Source organism: Gadus macrocephalus, chromosome 4, assembly GCF_031168955.1.
Source record: "Gadus macrocephalus chromosome 4, ASM3116895v1".
Taxonomy (NCBI): domain Eukaryota; kingdom Metazoa; phylum Chordata; class Actinopteri; order Gadiformes; family Gadidae; genus Gadus; species Gadus macrocephalus.
In genome coordinates, this window is record NC_082385.1 from 34,280,974 (window position 1) to 34,292,249 (window position 11,276).

Here is an 11,276-nt window from a genome sequence, read left to right on the forward strand (position 1 = left end):
CCTCGTGGGGGTGGGTGGGTCGATACCAGGAGTCACCAGTACTTTTCCGTCTGGAATAAGTTTCTACCTGATGAGAACATCATTATGTGGGGTCATTTGATTCCCATTGGCACGTTATTTTGTAGGTGTTCTCTATTTTTCATATTGTACGACCTACTTGTTTGACGCGTGTGTTTATTTACACACGTGTCCACACACAGCGCGATCCCCCCCAATCCTCCTCCTCTTATTGGCGGAGAAGGACAAGAGTTCCGCCCCAGCATTAGCCAATGAGAGCCCAATCATAAATACACTGCAAACATTCAGCTGCCGGACAACTCGACGACCCAAAGTCCCCTCGACCCCCGTCCCTCTACCAACCCAGACGCGGTCCTCTACTAACCCGTTCCAGCCCCGCCCGTCTCCTCCGTTACTCCGGACATTTTCAAACTTTGACTCGTTTGGTAAGTTGTCACCGACACGTTGTTTTCACAACAAGGACCACGTGTTCAGTCCCGGGACCCTCGGTGAGCCGGTCGCCCTCCTGCGGGACCCTTGGTGAGTCGTATCGGGGTACCTCTGTGTCCAGCGACCCACCAGTCGAGGTCCTGGTGGGGGTCCTCAGACCCTCTTCTGCCCAGCGGGGCGTCAGGCTGCCCCCCTGCGGTCCTCAGACGCTCTGACGAGGGGAGGGCGCAGCGGGTATTTTCTGACCCGCTCTGCTGTCATCCTTTCCCTGCCATCAGATTAGACACGTTCTCAAAGGACCGTTACTACTTTGCTTATTTTACGATGTGTTTCCTAAAATACATCGCATGCATGTCTCTCAACGGACGGTGGCGCTGTTGAGGGTGTGTGCGTGTGTGTGTGTACATTTGTGATTCTATATTTGCGTTTACCTTTAGGGAATTTAGCAGACTCTTTTATCCAAAGAAACGTACGATACACTTACAAAGTCCATTAGTCAGAAGTAGAGAAACAGCAATATATCTCTGTGGGTACAGTAAGGATGTTCACAGAACCAAGTGCCAAGCACTTACCACCACTAGGTTAACCCATTCCCTGTATACAACAGAGACAGCTAGGAAAAGACGCAACTACATGCTAAGTACTGTGTTTAAGTGCCGTAAGACATACATCTCTTCACCTGTGGGTGAATGTTGAGTCTGGGTGGACTGGTGAACTTCTCTAAGGTCCTATTTTGGTCTCCGAGGTCGACCTCCTTTTGAGGCCAGTGCTTGGGAACTACGAGGATCAGTTTCCCACGGGAGGGGGAGCCCCTACCTCCGCACCCCCCCCCCCCCCCCCCCAGCCCTCGTGGCTCTAGTGATTAGGATCCCTGTGTTTACCAACCAGGAGATTATTAACAGGCGTGTGTTAGGACACGTCCTCTAGTGAGAGCCACGCCCTCCTGTTGTGCACGTGGGTCTGAACCAAACACGATATGTCGATGACCATCTCTGTGAGATCCACTAGGGCGGAATATTCTTATTTTATTATGCATTTTTATGCTTTACTCATGAAGAGTTAGACAGAAAGGTACGAGAGAGAGAGAGAGGACCAGGGCAGGATTCAAACCGGGGTCGCCGCGGTGAGGTCTGAGCCTTAATGGTACGCGCTCTACGCGCTGGACCACCCTCCAGTTATATTGCTATTTTCTGTCGCTACTCCATCGCTCCTCCAGGTGGCGCTGAACACAGGAAGTGGATCAATGCAGCCCCGCTATGGGGCCGGCCTCCTAGTGGATCGATGGGATGTTTGATTCTGCAGTGGTGTGTCCTTCTGTGTATTATTAGCGGGCCGTGGTCGTTTAGGGTCTTTGTGGACAAAAGGTTCTCGGTTCCATGTAGCTCGTGTTGACGAGGGCGTGTCCTCTCCAGGGGAGCCATGCCCGCTGTCCCCGCCTCCAAGGACCCCGCCGCCGCCGCCAAGGCATCCGGGTGTCCGCACGCCGCCAAGATGGTCGCCAACGGAGACGGCAAGCTGCAGGTGTCCTTCGCGGCGCCCCGCGAGGCGGACCTGCCCCTCGATGCCGGCCCCCCCACGGCGGACAGGAAGTGGATCCGCCCCGACCTCCCCTCCCGATGCACCTGGAGGCTCGGGGGGTCCGACCTCGACTCCCCCCACACGCACCCGCAGAGGTGAGGCCCCGTGCACGCCTAGCGTACAGTAGCCTAGCGTTCATTAGCCTAGCTTACATAAGCATAGCTTTCATTAGTCTGGCTTTCATTAGTCTAGCTTACATTAGTCTAGCTTACATTAGCCTTGCTTACATTAGCCTAGCTATCATTAGCGTAGCTTACCCTAGCTTACATTAGCCTAGCTTTCATTAGCCTAGCTTACCCTATCTTAAATTAGCCTACCTTACACGAGCCTATCTTACTTTAGACTAGCTTACCTAATGCTAGTTTACCCTAGCTTACCTAACGGGTGAGTGTTGGGGTCCTTAACGTGCCAGGGTTAGCTTCCCTAAGGGGTTGGATGGTCTCCCCTACTAAGTCGTCATGGTAACCTGTCCCCAGAGTGTCAAGCCCCAACATCCTGCCCAACATCCTGGACCGCATCGGGGACACGCCCCTCGTCCGCATCAACAAGATCTCCAAGATGTTCGGACTGAAGTGCGAGCTGCGTGAGTGATCTCTGAGCGGGACGAAGATGATGGTGGTGGGGACGATGGCGATGAAGGACCCAGACGGCAGCTGACGTGTGTGTGTGTGTGTGTGTGTGTAGTGGCCAAGTGTGAGTACTTCAACGCGGGCGGCAGTGTGAAGGACCGGATCAGCCTGCGGATGGTCGAGGACGCCGAGCGCGCCGGACTCCTCAAACCCGGGGACACCATCATCGAGCCCACCTCCGGAAACACAGGTACCGCTTCCGGTCGCTAGGGGGCCGGGTTGATGATGTTGTCCGGTCGCTAGGGGGCCGGGTTGATGATGTTGTCCGGTCGCTAGGGGGCCAGGTTGATGATGTTGTCCGGTCGCTAGGGGTCAGGGTTGATGATGTTGTCTGGTTGCTAGGGGGCCGGGTTGATGATGTTGTCCGGTCGCTAGGGGGCCGGGTTGATGATGTTGTCCGGTAACTAAGGGGTCAGGGTTGATGATGTTGTCTGGTCGCTAGGGGGCAGGGTTGATGATGTTGTCCGGTAACTAAGGGTCAGGGTTGATGATGTTGTCCGGTAACTAGGGGTCAGGGTTGATGATGTCCGGTAACTAGGGGTCAGGGTTGGTGATGTGGTCTGGTAGCTAGGGGGCCGGGTTGATGTGGTCTGGTCGCTAGGGGTCAGGGTTGATGATGCTGTCTGGTTGCTAGGGCTCTGTGTTGATGATGCTGTCTGGTTGCTAGGGGTCAGGGTTGATGGTTAGGGCTGGGTGATTCATCAAATTTCGATTTTAGCGTCAAACGATCTCAAAACTAATATAATTGAGTTTTTTTTTAATTAAATGTTCTATAGAAAGTGCAGAAGAACAGCTGATTACATATCTTTAAATTATTTTAGATTTGAATATTTTCTTTTTGACCATTTTGTGCATTTTTATTTAAGGCTTAATTTCTAAGTTCTCAGTTCCAAAGAGTTTTGGGGAGAGGCATGCTGAATAAATACAGCATGTTCTGAAACTCAAAAATAATAGTTTGTATAATCTATATAATATAAACTTGAATTGCCACACAACAAAGTTGGTGTTATTTTTTTTGTAGCTCAGACCGGGGGGGGGGGGGTGGGGGGGGGATTAATAGCGGGAGGGGATCAATTAAAATAAATAAATAAGTAAAGTTGCAAATCTGCAGGAGTTCAGGAGTCTAATTGCTGAAGGATAAAAGCTGTTTAGCGTGTCGTTCCAGTCTTCAGAGATCTATAGTGTCTTCCGGAGGGCAGAGGGTGGAAGAGATCATGGCTCTGACGTCAGGTGTCCCTGATGATCTTGGTTGCTCGGTTCAAGCTGCGTTCAGCACACAGAGAGTGGACTGGTGGAAGGTCGAATGTTGCTAGGGGTCAGTGACGATGATGCTGTCTGGTTGCTAGGGGTCAGTGATGATGCTGTCTGGTTGCTAGGGGTCAGTGATGATGCTGTCTGGTTGCTAGGGGTCAGTGATGATGATGATGGTGTTGTGTGGTTGCTAGGCATCGGCCTGGCGCTGGCCGCGGCCGTGAAGGGGTACCGCTGCATCATCGTGATGCCCGAGAAGATGAGCATGGAGAAGGTAGGCCACGCCCCCACCGTCGTCCTATTGGTCGATGTCACCATGACATAACACACACAGTGTCCTCCCAGTATGAGTGTCCTCCCAGTATGAGTGTCCTCCCAGTATCAGTGTCCTCCCAGTATCAGAGTCCTCCCAGTATGAGTGTCCTCCCAGTATCAGTGTCCTCCCAGTATCAGAGTGTCCTCCCAGTATCAGAGTGTCCTCCCAGTATCAGAGTGTCCTCCCAGTATCAGTGTCCTCCCAGTATCAGAGTCCTCCCAGTATGAGTGTCATCCCAGTATCAGAGTGTCCTCCCAGTATCGGTGTCCTCCCAGTGAGTTTCCTCCCAGTGAGTGTCCCTGTGTCCCAGTCCTCCCAGTCCTCCCAGTGAGTGTCCCTGTGTCCCAGTGTCCCAGTTTCCTCCCAGTGGGTGTCCTCCCAGTCCTCCCAGTGAGTGTCCCAGTCCTCCCAGTGAGTGTCCCTGTGCCCCCAGGTGGACGTGCTGCGGGCGCTGGGCGCTGAGATCGTCCGCACGCCGACCAGCGCGCGCTTCGACTCCCCCGAGTCCCACGTGGGCGTGGCCTGGCGCCTGAAGAACGAGATCCCCAACTCCCACATCCTGGACCAGTACCGTAACCCTAGCAACCCGCTGGCCCACTACGACACCACGGCCGAGGAGATCCTGAGGCAGTGTGATGGTAGCGGGGGGGGAGGGGGGGGGGGGGTTAGGAGTGTGTGTGTGGAGTGTTTAGGGATGGTGTTAAGGGTTAAGTGTTAAGGGTTAAGGGTTAAGTGTTTAGGTGTTAAGTGCTAAGGGTTAAGTATTAAGGGTTAAGTGTTGAGGGTTAAGTATTAAGGGTTAAGTGTTGAGGGTTAAGTGTTAAGGGTTAAGTGTTTGGGTGTTAAGGGTTAAGTATTAAGGGTTAAGTGTTGAGGGTTAAGTATTAAGGGTTAAGTGTTTCGGTGTTAAGGGTTAAGTATTAAGTGTTGAGGGTTAAGTGTTAAGTGGTGTGTCTCCAGGTAAGGTGGACATGCTGGTCGCTGGAGCGGGGACGGGAGGCACCATCACCGGCGTCGCCCGCAAGCTGAAGGAGCGATGCCCCAACGTCAAGGTGAGCCTCCCCCTCACCTGGTCACTCCCCTGGTCCCTCCCCTGGTCCCTCACCTGGTCCCTCACCTGGTCCCTCCCCTGGTCCCTCACCTGGTCCCTCACCTGGTCCCTCCCCTGGTCCCTCCCCTGGTCCCTCACCTGGTCCCTCACCTGGTCCCTCTCTGGTCCCTCACCTGGTCTGTCTCACTGGTCTCCCCTGGTCCCTCATCTGGTCTCTCCCCTGGTCTGTCTCACTGGTCTCCCCTGGTCTCTCACCTGGTCTCCCTGGTCTCTCCCCTGGTCCCACCTGGTCTCCCTGGTGTAGATCGTGGGCGTGGACCCTGAGGGCTCCATCCTGGCTGAGCCTGAGGACCTGAACCGGACCGATACGACCCAGTACGAGGTGGAGGGGATCGGATACGACTTCATACCCACCGTGCTGGACCGGACCGTGAGCTCCAACACCTGTCTGTCTGCCCTGACCCGTCTGTCCGGACCTGTCTGGCTGGCTATCTGCCCTAACCTGACTGTCTCACCTGTCCCGTCTGTCCTGAGCTGCCCTGACCTGTCTGTCTGTTCTGTCCTGCCCTGCCCTGTCTGTCCTGCCCTGCCCTGTCTGTCTGTCTGTCTGTCTGACTGACTGACTGACTGACTGACTGACTGACTGACTGCCCTAACCTGTCTGTGTGTTCTGCCCTAACCTGTCTGTGTGTTCTGCCCTGACCCGTCTGTCCTGGTCTGTCCGTCTGTCCGTCTGTCTGTCTGTCTGCTGTGATCTGTCTGTCCTGACCTGTCTGTCTGTCTGTCTGTCTGTCTGCTGTGATCCAGGTGGTGGACTCCTGGTTCAAGTCCAACGATGAAGACTCCTTCAACATGTCCCGCCTCCTCATCAAGGAGGAGGGGCTTCTGTGTGGTTAGTCCTACCCCGTGTTGTGTTAGTCCTACCCTGTGTTTTGTTAGTCCTACCCTGTGTTGTGTTAGTCCTACCCTGTGTTGTGTTAGTCCTACCCCTGTTGTGTTAGTCCTACCCCGTGTTGTGCTAGTCCTACCCCGTGTTGTGTTAGTCCTACCCCTGTTGTGTTAGTCCTACCCTGTGTTGTGTTAGTCCTAGTGTTGTGTTAGTCCTACCCCTGTTGTGTTAGTCCTACCCTGTGTTGTGTTAGTCCTACCCTGTGTTGTGTTAGTCCTACCCTGTGTTGTGTTAGTCCTACCCCTGTTGTGTTAGTCCTACCCCGTGTTGTGCTAGTCCTACCCCGTGTTGTGTTAGTCCTACCCCTGTTGTGTTAGTCCTACCCCGTGTTGTGTTAGCCCTACCCCGTGTTGTGTTATTCCTACCCCTGTTGTGTTAGTCCTACCCTGTGTTGTGCTAGTCCTACCCCGTGTTGTGTTAGCCCTACCCCGTGTTGTGTTAGTCCTACCCTGTGTTGTGTTAGTCCTACCCCGTGTTGTGTTAGTCCTACCCCGTGTTGTGCTAGTCCTACCCCGTGTTGTGTTAGTCCTACCCCGTGTTGTGTTAGTCCTACCCCGTGTTGTGTTAGTCCTACCCCGTGTTGTGTTAGTCCTACCCCGTGTTGTGTTAGTCCTACCCCGTGTTGTGTTAGCCCTACCCCGTGTTGTGTTAGCCCTACCCAGTGTTGTGTTAGCCCTACCCCGTGTTGTGTTAGTCCTACCCCGTGTTGTGTTAGTCCTACCCCGTGTTGTGTTAGTCCTACCCCGTGTTGTGCTAGTCCTACCCCGTGTTGTGTTAGTCCTACCCAGTGTTGTGTTAGTCCTACCCCGTGTTGTGTTAGTCCTACCCCGTGTTGTGTTAGTCCTACCCCGTGTTGTGTTAGTCCTACCCCGTGTTGTGTTAGTCCTACCCCGTGTTGTGCTAGTCCTACCCCGTGTTGTGTTAGTCCTACCCCGTGTTGAGTTAGTCCTACCCCGTGTTGTGTTAGTCCTACCCCGTGGTGTGTTAATCCTACCCCGTGTTGTGCGTTGGGTTCACCCTTTGGGTGCGTTGGGTTCACCCTGTGGGTGCGTTGGGTTCACCCTGTGGGTGCGTTGGGTTCACCCTGTGGGTGCGTTGGGTTCGTCCCCTGTGGCGTGCTGCAGGCGGGAGCTCCGGGACGGCGATGGCGGCGGCGGTGAAGATGGCCCGGGACCTGAAGGAGGGCCAGCGCTGTGTGGTCATCCTGCCGGACTCCATCCGCAACTACATGTGAGGTCACAGACCCCGCCCCCACACACAGACCCCGCCCACACACACAGACCCCGCCCACACACACAGACCCCGCCCACACACACAGACCCCGCCCCCACACACAGACCCCACCCACACACAGACCCCGCCCACACACACAGACCCCGCCCACACACAGACCCCACCCACACACACAGACCCCACCCACACACACAGACCCCACCCACCCACACAGACCCCACCCACACACACAGACCCCGCCCACACACACAGACCCCGCCCACACACACAGACCCCGCCCACACACACAGACCCCGCCCACACACACAGACCCCACCCACACAGAGCCCTGTCTAATCCTGGCCTCTATCTAATCCTGGCCTCTATCTAATCCTGGCCTCTATCTAATCCTGGCCTCTATCTAATCCTGGCCTCCATATAATCCTGGCCTCCATATAATCCTGGCCTCCATATAATCCTGGCCTCCATATAATCCTGGCCTCTATCTAATCCTGGCCTCTATCTAATCCTGGCCTCCATCTAATCCTGGCCTCTATCTAATCCTGGCCTCCATATAATCCTGGCCTCCATCTAATCCTGGCCTCTTTCTAATCCTGTTTTCTCGTTTCAGGTCCAAATTCCTCAATGATAAATGGATGCTCGAGAAGGGTTTCCTGAGGGAAGAAGACCTGATGATCACCAAACCCTGGTGAGTGTCCCCACTATCACCAACCCCTGGTGAGTGTCCCCACTATCACCAACCCCTGGTGAGTGTCCCCACTATCACCAAACCCTGGTGAGTGTCCCCACTATCACCAAACCACATCACTTTTGGTCAGTCTTTTCTTACAACAATTGTACCTGAAAATAAACATAGCTAAATTACAACCAATAACTTCAGTCATTGAGGGCAAAAATAGGCCCAGATTTTTTTATTTACTTTTGCAAATCAAGAGTAGGCCTGATTTGACTAATGGGCTTTGCATCCTTTCCTTCTGCCCTAGTAGTCCATTTCAAAGACATGCTGCCCGCCAGCTTTCAAATTACAGTGATGCCACTGGTGGCTTTGTATCAAATTGATTCACATAACTATCCCTCCCTACTATTTTGTAGTTCACCAAAACACCCTGAAACAACTTGAGTCTCACATTCTTATGCCACCATACACCAACAGTGCAAGCAGGCCAATGGCAACCAGGCGCACGGTCCTTCCTCCCTCACTTTAAAAACTACCAGCCGCCACTGGTCCCCACTAACACTAAACCCTGGAGAGTGTGTGTGTCCACACTAACACTAAACCCTGGAGAGTGTCCCCACTATCACCAAACCCTAGTGAGTGTGTGTGTCCCCACAAACACTAACCCCTGGTGTGTGTGTGTCCTCACTCTCCCTCCCTCTGTGTCTCCCCCCCCCCCCCCCCACAGGTGGTGGAACCTGAGGCTGCAGGGTTTGAACCTGTGCGCCCCCCTCACTGTGTTGCCGTCGGTTACCTGTCAGAAGACCATCAAGATCCTGAAGGAGAAGGCCTTCGACCAGGCTCCCGTGGTGGACGAGTCGGGGTGGGTCGCCCCTTCTTGCGCGGCTAGCTTTGTAGCATCTCTAGCTAAGCCCCATGAGGGACTCACTGGTAAACGTGCCGCAGTCAGTGTAGCAGTGCTAGCAATGCAACAACAATGTTGGTGACATGGTACGAGTGACGATGGGTCACATGCGCTAGCAAAACCCTAGGAGTGACTGTTGGTAGACAAAACCTCAGTTAGCATAGCATAACTAGCATGGCATTGCTAACGCTAGCAAAACCCTAGGAGTGACTGTTTGTAGACAAAACCTCAGTTAGCATAGCATAACTAGCATGGCATTGCTAACGCTAGCAAAACCCTAGGAGTGACTATTGGTAAACTAAACCTAATTTAGCATAGCCTTACTAGCATGGCATCGCTAACGCTAGTGTCTAATGAACTGGAGCGTGTGTGTGTGTGTGTGTGTGTGTGTGTGTGTGTGTGTGTGTGTGTGTGTGTGTGTGTGTGTGTGTGTGTGTGTGTGTGTGTGTGTGTGTGTGTGTGTGTGTGTGTGTAGGGTGATCCTGGGCATGGTAACCCTGGGCAACATGCTGGCGTCGGTGCTGGCGGGGAAGGTGAAGCCGTCGGACCCGGTCAGCAAGGTCCTCTACAAGCAGTTCAAACAGGTAGAGCACTGGGACCAGGAGCACTGGGACCAGTGGACCAGGAGCACTGGGACCAGTGGACCAGGAGCACTGGGACCAGTGGACCAGGAGCACTGGGACCAGTGGACCAGGAACACTGGGACCAGTGGACCAGGAGCACACTAGTGGGGGGGGGGGTGGAACAAGAAAAGTGAATTAACTTAACAAATACAACCACATTGTACAATAAACAACTGAAACAAGAACAGTCAAAGATTGGTGAAATCGTAACTTTTAAAATATTTAACAATTTTTTTATTTTTTGACGTCGCAGTTAAGGCGGCAGGCGTGTGTTGCTGAAGCGGCCGCCTAAGCTGTGAGGCGCTGTGGGAACCCCCTGAGATGTGTTTATTAACTATGTCTCTGGCGTCTTACCGCCATGGAGACGCCCGATCTCGTCTGATCTCGGAAGCTAAGCAGGGTCGGGCCTGGTTAGTACTTGGATGGGAGACCGCCTGGGAGTACCAGGTACAACCAAGTGGTGTCGGGTGGTGGCCAGTAGGTGGCACTCTTCCCTCTGGCCTTAACATCAAACCCGACGCCCCGGTGCAGTGACGGGGACACTGTGCTGCGGAAGGCGCCGTCCTTCAGAGGAGACGTTAAACCGAGCTCCTGACTCACTGAGGTCATATAAGATCCCAGGGCACTTATCAAAGAGGAGGGGTTTCCCCGGTGTCCTGGCCCAACCAGGCTCCTTCAGTCTGGCCCCCTAATCATCCCCCTGTATGATTGGCTGACTCATTAATCCCCTCACTCTGCACCTCAAGCTGGTGTGTGGTGAGCGTTCTGGCGCCGATTGGCTGAAGTGGGTGCTACACACTGGTGGTTAGTGAGGTTGTAAAGCGTCTTTGAGTGTCTAGAAAAGCGCTATATAAATTGTATCCATGTTCTGTCCCCTGCCTCCCCCCCCCCCCGCCCCCAGATTCGTCTGACGGACAACCTGGGCAAGCTGTCCCGTATCCTGGAGACGGACCACTTCGCCCTGGTGGTCCACGAGCAGATCCAGTGTAAACACACACACACTACCGCACACACTAGTACACACACAAACAAGCACATTACTCATAGACAAGCAGACCTGTAATGTGTGTGTGTGTGTGTGTGTGTGTGTGTGTGTGTGTGTGTGTGTGTGTGTGTGTGTGTGTGTGTGTGTGTGTGTGTGTGTGTGTGTGTGTGTGTGTGTGTGTGTGCAGACCTGACGGACGGCTCCACCTCCCTGAAGCAGATGGTCTTCGGCGTGGTCACGGCCATCGACCTCCTCAACTTCGTCACCGCCAGGGAGAAGCGGGAGAGGACCCTGTCCGAGTGCGCCGACGACTACTGACCCCCGGTCCGCAGAGTCTACATGTTGCCCTGGACACGCCTTCCCCCGTTCTCTGATTGATGGTCGCCGCTGTTGAGGGGCTGGTCTTTGTCACTGCTTAGAACTATGCACGCACGCACACACGCTCTGTTACAGGTGTTTGATTGGGTCAGGAGCAGAACTGTGCTTGGGCTCATAGTGAAAGAATGTTGAACACGTTAAATGTTTATTAAAGTGAGGAGAAAGGTATTGTCTTGTGTTGGTCTTTTTGTTTATTACTTTTGACCGAGATATTATTAATTGGACGAGAGAACACGACTTTGTCTACTCCTCATGG

General features: G+C 53.7%; 1 protein-coding gene and 1 pseudogene across 2 annotated transcripts; both read left to right on the plus strand.

The window, feature by feature from the left end:
• Positions 1-283: 283 nt before the first annotated feature.
• On the plus strand, positions 284-11,188 carry LOC132456530 (cystathionine beta-synthase-like). Of its 2 annotated transcripts, XM_060050908.1 has the most exons (16): positions 284-443; positions 1,664-1,751; positions 1,860-2,120; positions 2,502-2,608; positions 2,710-2,844; positions 4,100-4,179; positions 4,655-4,859; positions 5,182-5,273; positions 5,577-5,702; positions 6,080-6,164; positions 7,346-7,451; positions 8,065-8,142; positions 8,858-8,992; positions 9,510-9,618; positions 10,559-10,643; positions 10,830-11,188. In XM_060050908.1, the coding sequence occupies exons 2-16, from the start codon at positions 1,729-1,731 to the stop codon at positions 10,958-10,960; spliced, it is 1,758 nt and encodes a 585-aa protein (XP_059906891.1). In that variant the 5' UTR covers positions 284-443; positions 1,664-1,728; the 3' UTR covers positions 10,961-11,188. The 2 variants fall into 2 exon arrangements, with proteins under 2 accessions (XP_059906891.1, XP_059906893.1); XM_060050910.1 differs by lacking the exon at positions 1,664-1,751 and having other exon boundaries at positions 285-443.
• Positions 9,998-10,116, plus strand: LOC132456676 (5S ribosomal RNA; annotated as a pseudogene).
• Positions 11,189-11,276: the final 88 nt, after the last annotated feature.